Raw genomic sequence first — 21,241 nt, forward strand, 5'->3', positions numbered from 1 at the left:
TGGCAGACCAACTCGGTCATGCAGGGAAGTATCTCCTCACAGCCTCCCTCGATGCAGTTGCTTGCTCTGCTTTGGTATTTGGCAACGTCATCACCATTCGCAGGGTCTTCTGGTTGAAGGCATGGCACTCAGACACAGCCTCCAAAAGATCCCTCACCGGTCTTCCCTTCCAGGGATCTTTTCGGAGAGGAACTGGATAACGTAATTTCCAATGCCACAGGTGTAAGCTTACTTCACTCCTTCAACAGAGACCTAAATGCCCACCTTCCAAGGGTCGCACAGCGCAGTTTTGTTCCTTTTGGAGATTACGAGTTCAGACCGGTAATCGACAAGGCAAATTTCCAGCCTATCAAGAGAGGAAGAGGCCTTTCTTCCTTCCCCCTCCTGGCACCCTCAATCCCACCAGCGCCAATCTTCCAGATCCAACAGATATTCCTCGGCATGATGGGCCGCTCCCACCTGGGAAGCCTGGGTAGACGTACGTCTCTTCTATTTCTAGGAGTGTCTCTCAGTGATAGACGACGCCTGGGTCTTAGACTTTGTCTCCCAGGGTTATAAGATAGTTTTCTTCGTTCCCTTGTTTTCACTTTTGCAAGAACAGAACACCAAATGATCTTTCCCAGGTTTTTCAAGGTTATCAGCCTGCTCCGAGGCAGGGGTCATCATCCCTGTTCCTTCATTAGATCGCTTTTCAGGTTTCTATTCAAACCTATTCGTGGTTCCAAAGAAGGATGGCTCCGTTCTTCCCATTTTGGATCTTAAGCTATTGAACAAACATGTTCGAATACACTATTTCAGAATGGAGTCCCTTCGTTCGGTAATAGCCTCCATGGAACCCAAGGAATTCCTTTGCTCCGTGGACATTCAAAATGCCTATTTACATATTCCCATTTTTCCTCCTCACCAGAGATTTGATTGGTTCGTGGTACAGTAATCCCACTTTCAATTCATGCTGCTGCCGTTCGGCCTAGCCACAGTACCCAGAGTCTTCATGAAGATAATGACGACGGTTATGGCCATTTTTCGGAGCAGAGGCACTCACTCCTTAATTAGACGACATTCTCATTAAGGCTGCATCTTTCTCAGCATTGTAACAAGAGTCTACAAATCACTCTGGACACCTTCTCCCATCTAGATAGGATTATCAACCTTCCAAAGTAGTCTCTTCCAAAGTAGTCTTCAATGTATTGTTTTTCTGGGAATGGTGTTAGACACCAAGCGATCAATGTTTTTCTGCCCCAAGAGAGAAACTCTGTTATATTACGCAAGATTCGCTCCCTCAGAGGCACATCTCCTCCTGTGCTCCATTTCTGTATGAGCGCCGTAAGGCAGGATTGTCACGTCAATGAAAGTGGTTCCATTCACCCTGTTTTATACACGTCTCCTTTAACGTTTTCTACTATGAAGATGAGACAGGCTGACTCCCTGGATCGACTAATCACGTTACCGCCCCGAAGAAGTCTCTGAAATGGTAGACTCAACCTCCCCTAGTCCATCATGGGAGTTTTTTTCTGCCACCTCATTGGAAGATTGTTACAACAGAGGCCAGTCTTCTCAGTGAGGGAGCAGTTTTTCATAACAGTCCATGGCAGTTGGACTGCCCAGGAATCGTCTCTTCCCATGAACATTCTGGAACTCGGGGCAATCTTCCTTACTTTGCTTCACTGGCAGGATCTTCTCAATTACTCGATTCTGTTCCAAATGGACAATGCTACAGTGGTGACATACATAAACCACAATGGTGGAACCCAAAGTTGAGCAGCATTGTCAGAACTGACACAGATTCTGTTACAGGCCGAGTAGAATGTACAGATGATCTCAGCAGTACACATTCCCGGTGTGGAGAACTGGGCTGCCGATTTTGTCAACCTTACTAACATGAGATCCCTGCACTTAAGTCTCATACTTACCAGCCACTGTCTCCATCTTTTATCTGCGCCACTCTGGTCGGTCTCCAGCAGTTTGTGCCCTGCTGGATCGCTCCAGTATTTGCTGGTACAAGCCAGCGGTCACTTTTCAATAGAAATCTATGAAAGCCTCGTTCTGACTCTCAGACTTGCATTGAGAGCTTGTGACCATTACCTCTATCTCCCGGTTGTCACAAATTGTGATCACAATATGCCAGCGCGGGACCGGAGGGGCACCAAGAAGAGCAGAAGATGGCCAATGGTTACTATAGTCATATTATGATTCTTTTCTGAATTTTCTCTGTGTCTTTACCAAGTCATCACATTGTACAGGGTACTTACTACTCTGTTACAGGCTGTCCTTTTCACTGAACAGAACAGTGAGTACAGTGCAGTCACCAAAGGCAACGAGGGAGAACATCACATCATGCTGAAAACAGTGAAAAGCATACAGCAGCATGGCAAACTGTATTTTATTATTAGAATACACAAATATGCAGTTTTACAAATTTTTCTTATTACAGTATATTGGGATCAAGGAATGTACCATTTTTTGAGAAAATTGGATTGAGGTTTTTATTCCTTCAGATTATGCCATACCACCTTCTCAGTCTTGTAAGTTGTCCATAATAGGTCCCTATAGACCTACATGGGCTCTACCATAACTGCATGCAACTATTTTAGTGGAGTGCTTTTAGGGAACAATATCTCAATCTCCATCCATACTGATAGACTAATAAAGTATACACCTTTTTCACTTTTACCTGGGAGAGCGTCTGGACATTTGTCCATAATCTAAAGAGAATTTGGGTTGTGCATAAAGGCTAAAGATTAAACATCTACACATCAACCGATTAATTCACTGTAGATCCTGTAGCAGGGCCTAAAGCAAACTGTTCTACAAGATGTGGACTAAATTCTCCCAAAGTGACCCAGGAGCAAGTGTTTGAAATGCTATTCAATTTTTTTTAGACCGAAACGTACTAAAGTTGCCGAATTAATACATGTGTAATAGCGCACAGAAGCGCACATAGCGCACAGAAGCTAAATATGCGGCACATGCCAATGATTTTGGCACATCTTACACCAGCATTCTCTTTATCAAGACTCGCAAAATGCCTGTCTTAATGAATAGGGGCCCTAAGTGCTCAGTTAAAGGAGGTGGTGGACAACAGTTGAATATCTGAAAAATTATTTGGTTGAGGGTTTATTATTTTTTTATTTATGGGAAAAACTCCCTAATTTTAACACAAAACTTTGCACTGATGTTTTCTTCCCCCAAAACCTGTTACAATGAAATCAATCCAAAATATTGTGCTATTTATAGTTTCGTCGTAATGATGATAGAACTTATGGTACAGGACTGATATGTTTGGTACATAGTATCTAGTATGTTACAGGATTTCTTAAATGTCAACCTATAGGAGACACCTTTGAGAAATGTCATATATTCTGTATTTCGCTAGCCTTTAGTTTTAACACAGGACATAAAATCTAAACTGCAATTAGTCCTTTTAGATATATTGTAGATAGAACATAGAGAAAAAAGAAACAATCCTTAGCCCCCCCCCCCCCCACACCCTTGTAGCATCAATCTCCCCAAAAATACATCCTACAAAATCAGCAGTGCCAAACTGAAAGTTTGGCATTAGCCTTATTTTTAACCATTAAGAGACCACATCGTATTAAAGGTGTTTTTCCTTAAGACGTGTCAGTGAGGGTCTAGCAGCTAATGTTGAGAACATACTCCTCTATTGACATTAATCGAAATCTACAAATGAGACCCCTATGTTCAGTAGCCTCCCCCCCAGAGGTTTGTGGTACACATCCCTGAGCATCCTTTGATAAAATGATCGGTGTAGTCATTAAAAGGCACACATTCTCACTTTACAAACACTTCTTAAAAATAGTCTATTGCCCCCCAACCCGTAGAAAAGTATGCTCAGGCTGAAAAGTGTGGCAGTATACCTGCTCCGCAGTGTGGGCTTGGAGACTTGCAAGCAGGTCATTAATCCTGGTGTATACTGACAAATGTGTAAAAGAAATGGTATTATCTCTGGGTATGATTTTAAATACATGCCTAATGGTATCTTCAATACATTTTCTACCGCAGCATGCCATGCAGAACTGACTACACAAGAATTTGTAGTTTTTATAGACTATTGGCATTAAGTAACAGTTATGCCTGCTAATATACCAGCTTACCTAGCAGCATCATGGATAAATAGCATAATAATGATGAAAGCCTATAGCAAAAATATGTTGAAGGGAAACTTTACACAAAGTGTTCTCATTCCGTCTTCATTGGGGTCCTTTGAAAAATACTACTTTTATGTTATGTATTTTGCGGTGCATGATGTTTAGATTGAAAGACCTCGATAGTGGTCATCTCCAGGCCTGTATTCAGCATAACATAGTACTGATTACCCTATGTACTAGGGCTCATTAAAATTCAGTTTTTATTGTACAAGTGCAATCCATTTTTTACAGCTAGTCTATAGCAGGGTTCCCCAACTCCAGTCCTCAAGGCCCACCAACAAGTCATGTTTTCAGAATTTCCCTTGTATTGTACAGGTGATGCAATTATCACCTTGAGGACTGGAGTTGGGGAACCCTGGTCTATGGGGTGGTTCACCCATTCCTTTTTGATTCGTCAGCCCGAGTGTTCCATACAAAAACATGAGGACTTGTCTGATATTGATCCAAGTGTGGGATCAGCCTCACCCATGTAAGTCTACGGATCCGAGTTTGCAGAGTTTCAGCATAGTGTTCCGATTTTGATGTTTTCCAAGCACCCATAGACTTGAATGAATGAGTGTCTTCCAATTTCAGAGAGAAAGTGCAGCATGATGCGATTTTTTTTAAGACAGAAGCCGTCAGTGAAAAAAAAAAACCGGTCATCAGCACTGCGCCACTGAATAACATTGGTATGAGTACTATCCGACAATCAGATCGCACTCATCCAATTTATACACTCGGGTGCCTTACAGAAATAACGGCTGATCCTTTTGGTGTAAGGACAATTTAAGGAACACGAAGAATATTAAACTGAACAATAAGTATAGTAATGTTAATCTGTTGAAAGTGTCATTTCTACCTGTGTGTTAGTTATTGCCACCATGCAGCACATTTCATGGTAAGAGGAATAAATGAAGGCTACATATAACTTACTTGAGGTAATCTTAACATTTGTCTGGCCAGAAGTAGCACAAACATTAGTGATTAGTGAGTATACTCGTTGCTCGGATGTCCTCCGAGTATTTTGGCGTGCTCGGAGATTTAGTTTTCGTCGTCTCAGCAGCATGATTTGCGGCTCCTGGACAGGCTGAATACAAGTGTGGAATGCCTGTTTGTTAGGGAATTCCCACATGTATTCAGCCTGTCTACAAGTCGCAAATCATGCAGCTGAGACGACGAAATCTAAATCTCCGAGCACGCCAAAATACTCGGAGGACATCCGAGCAACGAGTATACTCGCTCATCACTACAGAGCATTACTATAGAGTCACATCCCTGACAGGGCATTGGTGGTGTACCGCAGCGATAAGCCACCAATGAGCCAACCTCCAAGTACAGCTTCACTGATAAATTGTTCTACATTGTTCAATTCAATACAATGATGAGTAAACTATCTGCTTTACATGTGGCCTTTTAGTTACATCATGTTCCTTGCCGAATTCTCATCTAGACCTGCATTCACAATCCCACTGGCTATTCAGCTTTAACCTCATTTCCAGCAGCTGTAACCTGTTCAAAAGTTGGAGCTGGGATATATAGCTCGGAAACACAGTAGTTACTCAATGCATCAGGGCTGTGGAGTCGGAGTTGGTATAAAATGGACAGACTCCGACAATATATATAGTACATTGAGTACCACAGTTCAATGTAGGGTGTGTTGTAAATGTTTTCATAAGAATTTGGGAAAGTTATGAAATGTCCTATAAATGTCTGTTCTGTTCCTGATCTCAGGATCTCGGCTTTTAGTCGAGATGAATCTGTGCTGCACTTTATGTACATGCTCAGTAGTGACCAGTGCTGGGGAGTCGGAGACAGGGAAATATAGGAGTCGAAATCAGAGTCTCTGGTTTGGCTTACTGACTCCACAGCCCTGCAATATATGGAAGGTTTGTCCATCAAGCATATTCATTGCACCAACATAATTCAATGTTAACCCTTTAGAATTAAAATATAAAATATATTTTTACAACACACATGTCCACATAAAGGTGTTCAGTTCCTATAGATCAAGTACCGCTCAGAGCAGTGATAGACCACTGTAGCAAACATCCTATGTAGCATACTATAAAACGCTTTCGAGTTGCATCTCAGTTCTTGGCAGATTTTAATTTCCTTCTAAAATATTCAGGTGCTGCCTCAAACAGCCAGTCAGCATCCACAACACACAAGTCTCTCATGTAGCACTTAGAAGTATGAAGAAGTTCATTGTAAATCACGCAGGCTGGCTTGCAGTGGAAAAGGATGGATGAGGGGTGTATTGAGACAGGTTGGTGAGTCTCAACAGTGGTGTACGTCCCATCTGGGTGCAGCTCTGCAGCATTCATAAAGAGGCCGTGGGCTAAGCACTGTCGGATATTGCGAGTATCTGTTCTTGATGACTCTATCGGCATTGACATCTGTGATAGAAATAGAAACATATTCAAGTTAGACAGCAACAAGGCAGATTGTCCACGTCATCAGATGGAACAAGAAGGGCATAAGAGATAAACCAATAAACAGCTAGGAGAACTGCCAGGGTAAGGTATTCTCTATACTGTGTGAGGCATCCACCTTAAAAAAAATATATGGGTAGAGTATTGTGAGCTACTGTTAAATAGCTTCTCTTAGTCAATCAGCATCACCTTTTTTTTTTTTCAAGGAGGATAACTGGCTGAGAGCATCTGAAAAAGAGGGCTTCCTTGACAATGCATCTACTAGATGTCCTTTTAAGGAGTATACCAGGCAACTCTGGTACTGGAAGCTACGTAAAACAAGGCCTTAGCAACCACTAGTTTTACCATTTAGGCGTTGCACTTGTTTACAGTATTTTTATCTCATAACAGGGGTGCATTAATTTGATGGTCTGAAACAAACAGGATTAAATCAATAACTGCTTATTTAATGTAATAATCTAATAACTTTTCTAATATACTTTAATTAAAAGGTCCTAAGCGCTCGCTCTCTACATGCTATATTTACCTACTTCCGGGTTTGATGACATTTTGTTTGAGAATCCCTAGTGCATGCTGGGATAAAAAACGTGACTGCAGACTTATCGATTTGGACCGCACAACCCCTTTAAAAAGCTCTGTTGCTGGCATGTAACTTCTCATTAGACCTGTCAAGGGAGCGAACTGTCACTGTGCAATGAAAGTAATATCACACAGTGACATGGTTGCTCGTACTGAGCATAAGTAAGAATTGAAAACACGCATGCTCAATAGAGCAGGGACTAGCCCAGCACCTGAACCAGATGGAAATGATGATGTTTCGCTTCAGGGTAGTGACAAAGCCTGCGACCTCCTTATGACATCTCATTTGCGTATCCCAGCATGCACTAGGTATTCTCAAACAAAATGTCATCAAACCAGAAGTAGGTTAAAAAAATATAAATTAAAATGACCCTGTCAAAAGGATTTTGCCCAGCTCCGAAGCAAAACAGTCTGGCTCTCTCTGTCTCTATGATGAGGAACGTTTGTGCCTTGGAGTGGCCTGTGTGCAGGTCTCTCCTTGGTTTCTCTGGCTTAGAGCAGGAAGAAAAGACTCTGCCTACAGTACCGTCCCAGAGTGTCTCGTTAATTGAAAATATCTAACACTAATTACACAAGAACCACAAGTCAGATTTCTTTACCCCAGGTATCATTGTAATCAGTATAACAGCGGCAACATGACAATGTATGTAGGTTACTTAGCAAAATCCTGCTGACAGGTTCACTTTAAGCAGTTAGAAAGATTAGGGAAGGAACAGTAGAGACTTTTTAATTAAAGTATATTCGAGGAGCTATTAAATTATTAAATTACACAGACATTTAGGATTAAAATCAATGATCGTTTGGGCCATCTATTTAGGATAACTTGTCAAATATATTAGAATATAGATGCGTACCCTTATACAAATGTCTCTGAGTTGAGCACGAACCTCTGAAACCAACATCATATTTCTGCCGTTAACAAAATTCTCTCTGCACCACTCCTGCAAGAGAACAAAACAATTTTAGATACAGTGTTAATATCCATCACTGCAGAGGCCAGTCAAGTGTACCTATCATTATATACCTATCACTCCCAAGGGAAGGTCACCATCTACTAGAAGGAGTAATTACAATCTATTACTATCACACGTAATGGGGGTATGACTGGCCAACCACCCAATGTGTATAAGATGTTCCCCCTTGCAGCAGATGTTGGGGTAAAGAAGGACTTGGCATTTTGAATTCCTACCCCACCTCTGCATTGGAGACACATTTGTGCTCAGCTAAGAGCAGTAGATAGTGGCACAATGAGCTGCACTTTGTCTGCCTGCATTTAAGAAGTTGACCAATCAACTGCTCCTTCAGGAGTCCAGAGAAATGACAGCCTGCCAGCCGATCTCCTCCACTGTCACAGACAGAGCAGCAGCATAGGTCTTACAATGTCATACATAAGGCTAAGCAGTTACTTAGGCACCTGGATCACATAACACAAGATGACGGGATGGTCATTCAGCACGTCATGTGTTCTGTCAGGTTCTACTAACAGTTTGGCTACAATATGTTTTATACAGGCCTATGGAGTCTGTGTCCATTTGGGTGGCGTCAGTATAAAATGGACCGACTCACACTCCTAAACTATATAATAAATTGGGTAGAGTAGTTCACTGCAGGATGTGCTGGAAAAGTTTTCATAAGAATTTAAGAAAGTTATGGGCGATGGGGGACACTGTGTCAATGATGTAGGATGCGTCATCCACACGAAGCAGGGCAGGAGGACTGTGTTCGTAAGAACAGAAGAGGCACCGGATCAAGACCACAAACCTTTATCGGACCATCTGTGAGTATAATATAAGCTCTTTTCTTGCGCCTTGCAGAAGGGATTGGTAACATACATACAGCAATATTACAAATCTGTAAAAGAGGCCTAAAAAATGCTGACCATACTTTATAAGAGGAAAACCTGGTGACCGCTTTCCCTTTAACATAACTCCCAAGAACCACACTGTTCATTTTTGTGGGGAAGAATCTGGTAGAATCAGCATAAAGGACTCATGGGACATCTTTATCCCTATAGATTAAGGCCCAAAAAGTGGGGCCTACTTAGTGACTAAGGGTGCTGCGACACCAGAAACACGTTGATAACGCATTTTTGCTGCTATTTATGCTGATATTGTATCCTCCTATCTCTGAAATTTTAAATGAATAAAGAAATGGATTTTTTCACTTTTTCGTGACGCTGGATTTTCCTCTATTTTGCTTTGTTCGACGCCCTGACACGGCGGATCCGTGCTCCGAGTTCCATGATGTCATACTGGTGAGCTGGACTTTATTCATCAATAAACCATAATCGTTGAAGCTGGAAATAGCCCTTTAATTCATAAAAGCATACTTAAAAAAAACTCCTAACTACAAAAAGTATATGAGGATATGTTCCAAATGTATTACAAGCAGAACACTTGCCTTATTTTTACCCAGGTTTTTGAATGCCCGGTAGATGTTGAGTAAAGTGATATGATCGCCCTCGCTAGAAATGAACTTCTTGCGTACTGCTTGCACTTCATCTCGTTTGGCAGGAGGATTATGAAGAACACTGTCCACCGACAGCAATGCCACAATAGTCAGGATCTCCTCTGTGCAGTGAAATTTTGTGGAAATGAGAATAGTCTACAAGGAAAAGGAAAGATTTAACAGTTAATGCCTAGTCAAATTGACCAGTTCTTAGCAACTTGTAGAAGAACCAGTGATACAGTATGGAATGTGATTTTTACTGTCTCCTAGTGATCTGTAGAAGTATACAGACCGCTAACAACATGAACCGTGGCTAGTCCAAGCTGCTACTCCGGGTACATAAAGACATCAACCTCAGGCATTTTGTAGCTGTCCTGACATTTTATATACGTACGATGCAAATACGGTAAAATCTCTATTTGTAAAGCAAATAGTTACCTTTGAAAATTTAGGCTCCAAAGGAAAAGAAGCCATTTTCTTCCCTAATGGCGTAAGAATTATCTGATCCTCTTTTCTTTCCACTGCACCAAGCAAATCTAACTGCTCAATGGCCGACTGTATGGAATCTGTAAAAAAAAACAAGAAACATCTTTATTGTAGCCAAAAATGTATTGAATATTATATATAAAAATGTATTGAACTTTCATTGTGCATCTTTACTTCCTTTTTACTTCAAAGCTTCCCTCGATACCTTTTCTCTTACAGAAGGCCTGCGGATCTACTTTGTGAAGTCCCTGACTAAATCATTTAATTCAAGAGGAGAAAAAAAACCTGAGATTCGTTGGGACTAGCGTGAAAGCCTTCATCAGAATCCTGCTCTACATGTTCTGAATCTTCAAGTTTCTCTGGAAGTGAAGGGACAAGTATTCCTGGACTGTGAGACACAGGGCAAATCACTGATGGGAAGTCCGTGTATAGAATTTCTGCCTATTTTTAAGGTTGAATCTCTCCACGTTGCGCGTACAAAAGTAGCAGTCATCACTATGATTTTGAGGATCCCTCTAGATCATAGGCAAGCCAAAACTAAAGCTCTCTTTCTTCCCTTTAGACCACTGTTGTAGTTCTTCTACACAAACAGAACATAATAGGTGAAGCCCACAACTTGTCCTGATCTCCTAGTTTTACACCAAAGTGCACATAATACGCTTTTCTAATGAAGTCGGTAATGATCCTTTGCTGTTTCTTCACCACAAAACAGCACGAAACGAAGCAAACGTCCAATGAATTACAACACCCCCTTGTAGCCATTTTGATCACATTGTTAGAAACTAGCTTAACCCCTTCACCCCCAAGGGTGGTTTGCACGTTCATGACCGGGCCAATTTTTACAATTCTGACCACTGTACCTTTATGAGGTCATAACTCTGGAACACTTCTATGGATCCCGGTGATTCTGACATTGTTTTCTCGTGACATATTGTACTTCATGTTAGTGGTAAAATTTCATTCAAATAACTTGCGTTTATTTGTGAAAAAAACGGAAATTTGGCAAAAATTTTGAAAATTTCTCAATTTTCCAACTTTGAATTTTTATGCCCTTAAATCACAGAGATACGGCACACAAAAAACTTGATAACTAACATTTCCCACATGTTTACTTTACATCAGCACAATTTTGGAACCAAAATTTTTTTTTGTTAGGAAGTTATAAGGGTTAAAAGTTGACCAGCGATTTCTCATTTTTACAACACCATTTTATTTTTAGGACCACATCACATTTGAAGCCACTTTGAGGGGTCTATATGATAGAAAATACCCAAAAGTGACACCATTCTAAAAACTGCACCCCTTAAGGTGCTCAAAACCACATTCAAGAAGTTTATTAACCCTTTAGGTGCGTCACAGGAATTTTTTTGAATATTTAAAAAAAAAAATGAACATCTAACTTTTTTTCACAAACAAAATACTTCAGGTTCAATTTTTTTTATTTTACCAAGGGTAACAGGAGAAATTGGACTGCAAAAGTTATTGTGCAATTTGTCCTGAGTACGCCGATACCTGATTTGTGGGGGGGGGGGAACGACTGTTTCGGCACATGGCAGAGCTCAGAATGGAAGGAGCGCCGTTTGACTTTTTCAATGCAAAATTGGCTGGAATTCAGATCGGACGCCATGTCACGTTTGGAGAGTCCCTGATGTACCTAAACAGTGGAAACCCCCTACAAGTGACCCCATTTTGGAAACTAGACCCCCCAAGGAACTTATCTAGATATGTGGTGAGAACTTTGAACCCACAAGGGCTTTACAGAAGTTTATAACGTACAGCGGTACAATTAAAAAATCATATTTTTTCCACAAAAATGATCTTTTCACCCCAATTTTTAATTTTCCAAAGGGTAACAGGACCCTAAAAGTTATTGTGCAATTTGTCCTGAGTATGCTGATACCCCACATGTGGGGGTAAACCACTATTTCGGCACATGGCAGAGCTCGGAAGGGAAGCAGCGCCATTTGACGTTTTTGGCTGGAATTGAGATCGGACACCATGTCGCGATTGGAAAACCCCTGATGTACCTAAACAGTGGAAACCCCCCACAAATGACACCATTTTGTAAACTAGACCCCCCAAGGAACTTATCTAGATGTGTGGTGAGCACTTTGAGCCCCCCAGTGCTTCACAGAAGTTTATAACGCCCGGGCGTGAAAATAAAAAATTCGTATTTTTTCCACAAACATGATCTTTTAGTCACCATTTTTTTTATTTTCCCAAGGGTAACAGGAGAAATTGGACCCCAAAAGTTGTTGTCCAATTTGTCCTGAGTATGCTGATACCCCATATGTGGGAGAAAACTACTGTATGGGCACACGTCGGGGATCGGAAGGGAAGTAGTGACGTTTTGGAATGCAGACATTGATGGAATGGTCTGCGGGTGTCATGTTGCCTTTGGAGAGCCCCTAATGTACCTAAACAGTGGAAACACCCACAAATGACCCCATTTTGGAAACGAGAACCCCTAAGGAACTTATCTAGATGTGTGGTGAGCACTTTGAACCCCCAAGGGCTTCACAGAAGTTTATAATGCCCGGGCATGAAAATAAAAAAATCGTATTTTTTCCACAAACATGATCAATTAGTCCCCAATTTTTTCATTTTCCCAAGGGTAACAGGAGAAATTGGACCGCAAAAGTTGTTGTCCAATTTGTCATGAGTACGCTGACACCCCATATGTGGGAGAAAACTACTGTATGGACACACGTCGGGGCTCGGAAGGGAAGCCGTGCCATTTTGGAATGCAGACTTTGATGGAATGGTCTGCGGGTGTCATGTGCGTTTGGAGAGCCCCTGATGTACCTAAACTATTGAAACTCCCCACAAGTGACCCCATTTTGGACACTAGACCCCCCCACGGAACTTATCTAGATGTGTGGTGAGCACTTTGAACCCCCAAGTGCTTCACAGAAGTTTATAACGCTCGGACGTGAAAATAAAAAAATCATTTTTTTCCACAAAAATGATATTTTTGCCCCCAATTTTTTATTTTCCTAAGGGTAACAGGAGAAATTGGACCCCAAAAATTGTTTTGCAATTTGTCCTGAGTACGCTGATACCCTACATGTGGGGGTAAAACACTGTTTGGGCGCATGGCAGAGCTTGGAAGGGAAGGAGCACAATATGACTTTTTCAACTCAGAATTGGCTGGAATTGAGATCAGACGCAATGTTGCATTTGGACAGCCCCTGATGTGCCCAAACAGTGGAAACCCCCAATTCTAACTCCAACCCGAACCCCAACACACTCCTAACCCTAATCTCAGCCCTAACCCTAGCCCTAACCCTAATGGAAAAATGGAAATAAATACATTTTTTTAATTTTATTATTTTTCCCTAACTAAGGGGGTGATAACGGGGGGTTTGATTTACTATTTATGGCGGTTTTTATTTTTGGCTGCTGTCGCACGCTAAAAGACGCTTTTTATTGTAAAAATAGTTTTTGCATCACCACATATTGAGAGCTATAATTTTTCCGTATTTTGACCCACCGAGTCATGTGAGGTCTTATTTTTTGCGGGACGAGTTCACGTTTTTATTGGTACCATTTTCGGGCACGTGACATTTTTTGATCGCTTTTTATTCCAATTTTTGGGACGCAGAATGAACAAAAACCAGCGTTTCATGAATTTCTTTTGGGGGAGTGCGTTTACACCGTTCCGCGTGCGGTAAAATTGATAAAGCGGCTTTATTCTTCGGGTCAGTACGGTTACAGCGATACCTCATTTAGGTTTTTTTTATGTTTTGTCGGTTTTATGCAATGAAAACTATTTTATATAAAAAATAATTATTTTTGCATCGCTTTATTCTGCGAGCTATAACTTTTTTATTTTTTCGCTGATGATGCTGTGTGGCGGCTCGTTTTTTGCGGGACAAGATGACGTTTTCAGCGGTACCATGGATATTTATATGCGTCTTTTTGATCGCGCATTATTACACTTTTTGTTTGGCGGTATGATAATAAATCATTTTTTGCTTCGTTTTTTATTTTTATTTTTTAAGTGGTTCGCTAAAGGGGTTAACTAATGGGACAGTTTTATAGGGCGGGTCGTTACGGACGCGGCGATACCTAATATGTGTACATTTATTGTTTTGGGTTTTTTTTATTTTCAAAAAATGAATTTATTGGGGAATATTTTTTTTTTTTTTACTAATTTATTTGGCGATTTTTTTAAAATTATTTTTACACTTTTTTTTTTACTTTATTACACAGTCCCAGGTGGGACATCACTGTCCTGTGACAGATCGCTGATCTGTCACATCACAGATCACTGTGACAGATCAGCAATCTGTCACAGGCATTGAAGAAGACTTCCTCTTGCCTGCGCTTTGCAGGCACTGAGGAAGCCAGCTTCCTCCAGGCCCCCGTCGCCATCTTGGATTTGGGGGCCTGGAGGAAAGGAGCCCCCCGCAGCAGCGCTGCACATTGCGCTGCCGTGGGGGGCTCAGGGAAGCACGGAGGGAGCCCCCTCCCTGCCGATGCTTCCCTTTAACTCCCGGTACAGGGGTTAACGTGTCGGGGGCGGTCCGTGACCGCCCCTGACACATTGTGCCGGGTGTCAGCTGTGATAATCAGCTGACACCCGGCCGCGATCAGCGGCGCTCACCACGTGGGCGCCGCTGATCGCGGTAGATGTACTATCCCGTCCATGGGCATAGGGGCCCGGGTCCCATGGACGGGATAGTACGTCGGATGTCAGGAAGGGGTTAATCCACCACACGCACTAAACACTGAACCATGGTAAGCGCACCGCCACACTCTTATGAACTCTGTCTAAATGAAAATCTAACTTTGCGGCCCATAGCAACCAATCACAGTGCAGCTTTCATTTCTTATACTGCTGAGGTAAAATGAAAGCTGTGCTCTGACTGGATGCTATGGATACCACTATACTCTTTGACAGCTGGGTTAAGAAAATGTTCTCTGCTCACAGCAGCTAATTGCAGCCCAGCATCCATTCATTTAGAATCCATCTAATGACACCAAAATCATCAAAAGGGGGTCAAAGTATGGTGAAAGAAAAAAAAACTATGGAGTCAGGAAAAAACTGTACGTGATGGAATTTTTTTTATATTTTTTTGGAGTTCAGAGACTGAAAGGATCTAAAAATCACCTTTTTTCAAACAATTTTACCCTTGCAGACCTGTGTAATCTCTCCTTGGCTACAATCTCGTATAAGCCCATACCTGGTGAGGGTTTCGATACAAAATCAAAGGTGAGGATGTTAGGAACTCTCAAGACAAGAAGCTGCAGCACCACACTGGCCAGATTACATCTGCAGAAAAACATTAAAAATTACATATCATCATTAGGTTAATAGTACATGAACAAAAATAAATGTTTTTTTTTAAATATATGTCATTACAAAAGTAAAGCCATAATATGAGAAAAACTTTGTATGGCACAAGCACTTTATGTAAATGCACCAATAGCGGGCAAAGTTGCCTCCATGGATTCAAGCACGATTGCCCATCATCCTCTACTCCTGGTTAGGTGAAGGTGAATTTATCCAAGTTTGGTTACATTTACTCAGTCCCTACTGAAATATAACCAATGTTTGATGGGGATAGTTCCTTTTTAAGTGCAGACAATACAATGGTAACATCTTGTTTTATTACCAGACGTCATGACTATACATAATCATTTATAGCTGGGTTTTTTTGCTTTGTTTTTTTTAAACTAAAGAGCTTCTTTAGGTAGAGTCCCCACGATGCAATTTTCAAGCGTTTTTGCTGCGATTTTCGGCGCGAAAACATTTAAAAATCGTGTACAGAACGCCCCCCATGCATTCCTATGGCATTCCGCACATGCTGTGCTAATGCTGCGCTTTTTTCCGCGGCGGAATCGCATCGCGGAAAAAAAATCGCAGCATGCTCACTCTTTTTTGCGGAATCACAAAGAATTGCCGCGATTCCGCACCCATAGGAATGGCATGAGAATCGCTTACTTCCCGCATGTGGCTATGCCCACCATGCGGGAAGTTAAGCGTCTCATGTGCGGTTGGTACCCACGGTGTGGAGGAGAGGAGACTGTCCTCCAGGCCCTGGGTACCATACCCCTGTAAAAAAAAGAATAAAAAGTAAAAAAATCGGGGTATATTTACCTTCCGGCGTCCCGCGCTGCATTCCCGGCCTAGCGTTCCCAGTAATGCCTTGCGGCAAGGTCCTGTGATGACGTGGTCTCGCGAGATCGCTATAGCAACGCGAGACTACGTCATCACAGGTCGCGCAAGGCATTACTGGGAACGCTGATGCCCGGGAATGCAGTGCGGGACGCCTGAAGGTAAATATACCCAGATTTTTTATTTTTTTTAGCATTTTAACATTCTATCTTTTACTATTGAAGCCGCGTAGGCGGCCTCAATAGTAAAAAGCTGCTCACACGAGTGTGACCAACCTGTCAATCACTTTCCAAGCGATGCTTCAAATCGCTTGGAAAGTGCTTGAGAAAATCGCGGCAAAATCGCGAACAGAATCGTGGTGAAATCGCGCAGAAAAAACCGCGCGATTTCTGGGAAGGAGTCCGTTTTTCAGTGTGCGTTTTAACACGCAACGTGGGCACATAGCCTTAAGGTGACTTTTCGTTTAGAATTACGGTATATTTTACTTCAATCTTTTTATAACTTACCTCTGTATCTCTGGGACTGTCATTTTCTCAAGTTTCTCAAACTCATCCTCTGTGTAGAGTCTATAGCATATGCCACTATCTTCTCTACCTGCTCGTCCAGTTCTTTGCCAGGCCTGGGCCTTTGATACCCGCTGCACCGCTAGAACCTCAAGGCCACTTTCTATGGTGATAAATGTAAAGCATCGATATCAGATAATCCCAGCATCCAGGCCAAGTGTAGTATTTGCATGAATCTCTTTATATCTTACATAAAATTGTATATAAAAAAAAATGTACATAAGATTAGAGCGAGAAAGAGCACGCGCGAGAAAGAGAGAGCGGGAGAAAGTGCGCGCGCGAGAAAAATAGAAAGAGAGCCCACGAGAGAAAGACTGGGAGAAAGAGAGAGCAAGAGCGAGAGAGCGACAGAGTGAGACAGGGAGACCGAGAGAGAAACAGAGAGCGACAGAGTGAGAGAGAGCGACAGAGCGAGACAGAGGGCTTAACTGTGCCCTTGCCTCCTCCACTCCTCTCACCTACAGTACTATCTGCACCCCCGACAGCACATTTTCCATGTGAGTCATACTCTACCCAGGTCCAGGTAGTATGTGAATCTTTAGAACCTTCCTCTGGTTATTACAATTGCTTTTTTAGCTTTCCCTGGATCCTGAAAGAGTATATTGCCACACCATGCTTCTTGATAGCTGGCTCTTTGTGGCCATTGCATTCTTTCCATCTCTTTGGATGGTCACACATGAATTTTGGGTAGAATACGTTTTATCATACAGTCTGATTTGTATAATATTAGCCTGTCCACCTCTTTTAATGTTCAATCACATCCATTTGTCCTGTCTTATTGGCCATTTTAGCATCTACTAATATGTTCATGGTGTAGCTAGGAAGCATTACTGTTCATTGGGGTTTTGGCAAGGGCACGTCCCTATTGTGGGCCACTGTGTGTTCTTCTTTGCTATATGCATTTTTAACTGTTTTTAATTATGCAGTGCTGTTGTGTTGTCACTTTAATAAAGATTTTTCTATTATGTATTTGGTGGTCCCTGTAACTTGAATGCTACTCTTTCTTTTTTGGTCTATATACTACTTTAGCATGTTACGGGAAATCCCTATAAGTGGTGCCCTCCAGTCCCCTTTCTTGACAGAGGGAGACAAGAGAGCGCGACAGAGGGAGACAAGAGAGCGCGAAAGAAAAAGAGAAAGAAAGAGACAGAGAGAGAAAGAAAGAAAGAGAAAGAGAGAGAAAGATACATAGTAAGAAGAGTTGGAGATCATAGATTTCTTTGATCACATATATAGATAATATATGGCTTTGATCATACACTGCACTTACTAAAAGTACAGTTTGTGCAAAATGAGAGTGCTCCTCTAAACAAGATACATAAGATATATGGTAGTTTAATTTTTATTGCATACCCTGGTACTTGCTTACATGGAAGAAACAGTGACATCATAACTACAGCCCGTGACCCCTTCAGCCAATCTCTCAGGGACCTCGCGCCATCTACGCTGTAACAGTCACATGCTGTAGTTGTAATGACACTGTTACTGCCAGGCTAACTAAGACTTTTGCAGCAGTCCTGGAATGGCAGGGGTGTCCATTTTTTTTTAATCACAGAAGATGCCTATATAATTAAAAAATACCTTATTTTTCGGATTATAAGACACGCTTTTTCCCCCCCAAAATTTTGGGGAAAAGTGGGGGTGCTTCTTATAATGCGGATATACCTTAATGGCCGCAGTGGAGCAGGGTACCAGGGTCGCTGCTGGAGGAGGAAATAGTGGCGCGTTGCTGCAGGCTGGGGTGTTCTGATGTGCGCTGCTGCGGGTGAAAATGGTTGTGGTGTGGGGGAACTCCGCCGGCATTTTGTGAAAGCCTGGAGTCCCCAGCACATCCATTACTGTTATGCGGTGGCCTCCGGGGGCGGTGCATGCTCAGATTGAGATCTTAGCAACGAGATCTTGTCTGAAGATCTTGGGAGATGAGATTTCAACACCCGAGAACTCATTGCCGAGATCTCAAACTGAACATGTTTCCCCCCCCGGTGGCCATTTTCCTGGAGGCCACCACACATCCATTACTGCGATGCGGTGGCCTCCGAAAAAATGGCCGCCGGGGCAGCGCATGCTCAGATTGAGAACTCGGCAACAAGATCTTGAAACCCCAGATCTCGTTGCTGTGAGCTCAACCTGAGCATGAGCCACCCCGGAGGCCACCGCATCGCAGTAATGGATATGCTGGGGGCTTCGGGCTTTCACAAAATGCCGGCGAAGCCCTCCCCGCACCACAGAACACCGCAGTCATTTTCACCCGCAATGGTGCACATCGAACACCCCCTCATCCCAGCCTCCAGCAGCGACCCCCCATCACCGCATCCACCACCCCGGGTAAGCAATAATACGCATGGATTATAAGAGGCACCACCATTTTATTAAAAAAAAGAGGCTTTTTTCCTATTTTTCACCTCAAAATTTGGGGTGCGTATTATAATCCGCAAAATACGGTATTTATTTACCTGGCATACACCTTTAAGAGCCTAGGTCTTAGACCTCCAGATCATGTGGATGAATATAATCTTTTTATTAATAACAATTGCAGATATTTGATGTCAGGATCACAGAACCACGTAAAAGGGTATATTACACAGCGGCAAGCTGCAAACACCTACCAGGGTTATACTTCTTTGCTTTCACCATGCCGGTATCTACTACATATTTGATTCCTGTTATGGTAATGGAAGTCTCAGCAATATTGGTGGAAAGAATAACCTTCCGATGATCCTGAAAAACACACAAATGACGCTATTTTGAGTATTCTTGGAACAGTGATGATAAAGTTAGTTTTTCTGTATCTGCGCACACTTTGTATCTGATCTTCTGGTCACCTAAACACATTTTAAGAGTGGAGGAGGAATATTTGTGCAGTTACCTGTGAACTCTTTATACATGCATGTGCTGAATGTAAGCAAGTATTGTATCTGTCCGAGCACTGGTGACACTAGTGCAAGAAAGTCTCTTCTGCGGCACACTTACCTTCGGGGCATTTTGGAATACACGGAGCTGTTGGGAATGTGGCAGAGAGGCATAAAGTGGCATTACAGCCATCTGAGGACAGCCATCTGGGAGGTGCTTCGCTATGTCTCTGCATGTTTTCGTCATTGCTTCAATTTCTTCCTGACCGGTCAGAAACACTAGTATGTCATGAGAGGCTGGTGCTTCCTAAGGGGAAAAAAAAGGTATGCAGTATAATTTAACCTTTTTTTTTTTTTTTACCAATGGCTGTGTAACGTGACATTAAGGACCTAACATAATACTATTACAAATAAAATAATAAAATGTTCAAAATTGCCTGTTTTTAGTCAACTCTCTTTCCAAATAGTGGAATATAAAGTAATCAAGTTGTAGCTACACCAAAACAATACCACTAAAAATTACAGCACACCCCACAAAAACATTGCATCATTTTGGAATTGCCAAAATTATAGTGACCCGCAGAATAATGTTAACATGCCATTTTTACCGCACAGTGAATGAATAAAGAAAATAATGGTGAAAGCAGAAAAAAATAAGAATTGCTAAACACACAGCATATTTATATTTATTAGTATGTTTGGTAGCCCTGAGCATTCCGCATTATTGCCATTTTATTGTATCGCTCGTCATTCTAGAAATCCATTTCAGACACCACACTCACACACGGCCCAATTCCTATACACTGGTAATTCCTCCCATACTGACAACATGATCATTTTCCCAAAGGGAGAACTTTTTTATTGTTACCTGATGGATTTGAAAAACTGTAACCAGCGCAGCTTGAAGATAATCACTTTGAGATTGCTTGGTATAGAAAACCTGGATAGGATGCTGTCGGCCTTCCAAGTAAAGAACTGGGGCGCCATTGAAATACTGAGAGAAGAGATCCACGTCCATTGTAGCGGACATGATGATGACCTACCAAAAGATAAGCAAAGCCATAGTGTTTGGATACGTTAAACACAGCATGCTCAAAATGGACTTTTTTTTACCTTTAACAGAAAATAGAATTTCTAACAGTCCCTCTGAATAATGAAAGGTTTTCCAATGGCCTCAACACCTCTGAGCAGTACCTAAGGCTACCAAGAATCCAACTATCCTGGGATCTCTGGACAGCATGAAACACTAAATAAAGCAGCCATACTGCATTGTCACCATTTGAGTAATATCCAGAACTTTTACTTTATACTGGAATAAAGATTGATATATCTATTGGTTACACTGGTTTATTTGCATGAAGCATAATCTTTACTAATGTCCATACTGTTTATGGAAGAGCAGAAGCAAATCGCTACTTCATCTATGGCTAGCTTACATTTTAACAAATAAGTATAGAAATGGCTACTCTTAGTTTGCACCTATACACACTAGTTTTCTCTTTGGAAGCGGCAGTCAGTTTTTAAATATTTAATACTTAAATAATTTAAAAAAAACGGCATGGGTACCCTGCTATTCTTGATAACCAGCCTTGTTAACACTGACAGCTGAGGGTTG

At 41.9% G+C, this 21,241-nt stretch overlaps 1 protein-coding gene across 2 annotated transcripts in view; it reads right to left on the reverse strand.

Moving 5' to 3' along the window:
- Positions 1-6,081: 6,081 nt before the first annotated feature.
- Positions 6,082-21,241, reverse strand: part of DHX33 (DEAH-box helicase 33) — a 38,196-nt gene continuing 23,036 nt past the window's right edge. For both annotated transcript variants that reach the window (XM_073590570.1, XM_073590571.1), the window contains 9 exons: positions 20,495-20,665; positions 19,748-19,933; positions 19,384-19,495; positions 16,721-16,880; positions 15,280-15,368; positions 10,043-10,170; positions 9,557-9,760; positions 8,011-8,097; positions 6,082-6,541 (listed from right to left, as the gene is read on the reverse strand). In XM_073590570.1, the coding sequence (XP_073446671.1) occupies positions 6,233-6,541; positions 8,011-8,097; positions 9,557-9,760; positions 10,043-10,170; positions 15,280-15,368; positions 16,721-16,880; positions 19,384-19,495; positions 19,748-19,933; positions 20,495-20,665 (1,446 nt within the window). In that variant the 3' untranslated portion in view covers positions 6,082-6,232. The remainder of the gene's footprint in view (positions 6,542-8,010; positions 8,098-9,556; positions 9,761-10,042; positions 10,171-15,279; positions 15,369-16,720; positions 16,881-19,383; positions 19,496-19,747; positions 19,934-20,494; positions 20,666-21,241) is intronic.

Source organism: Dendrobates tinctorius, unplaced genomic scaffold (genome assembly GCF_039654945.1).
Source record: "Dendrobates tinctorius isolate UK_male_01 unplaced genomic scaffold, ASM3965494v1 ptg000117l, whole genome shotgun sequence".
In the NCBI taxonomy this organism is placed as follows: domain Eukaryota; kingdom Metazoa; phylum Chordata; class Amphibia; order Anura; family Dendrobatidae; genus Dendrobates; species Dendrobates tinctorius.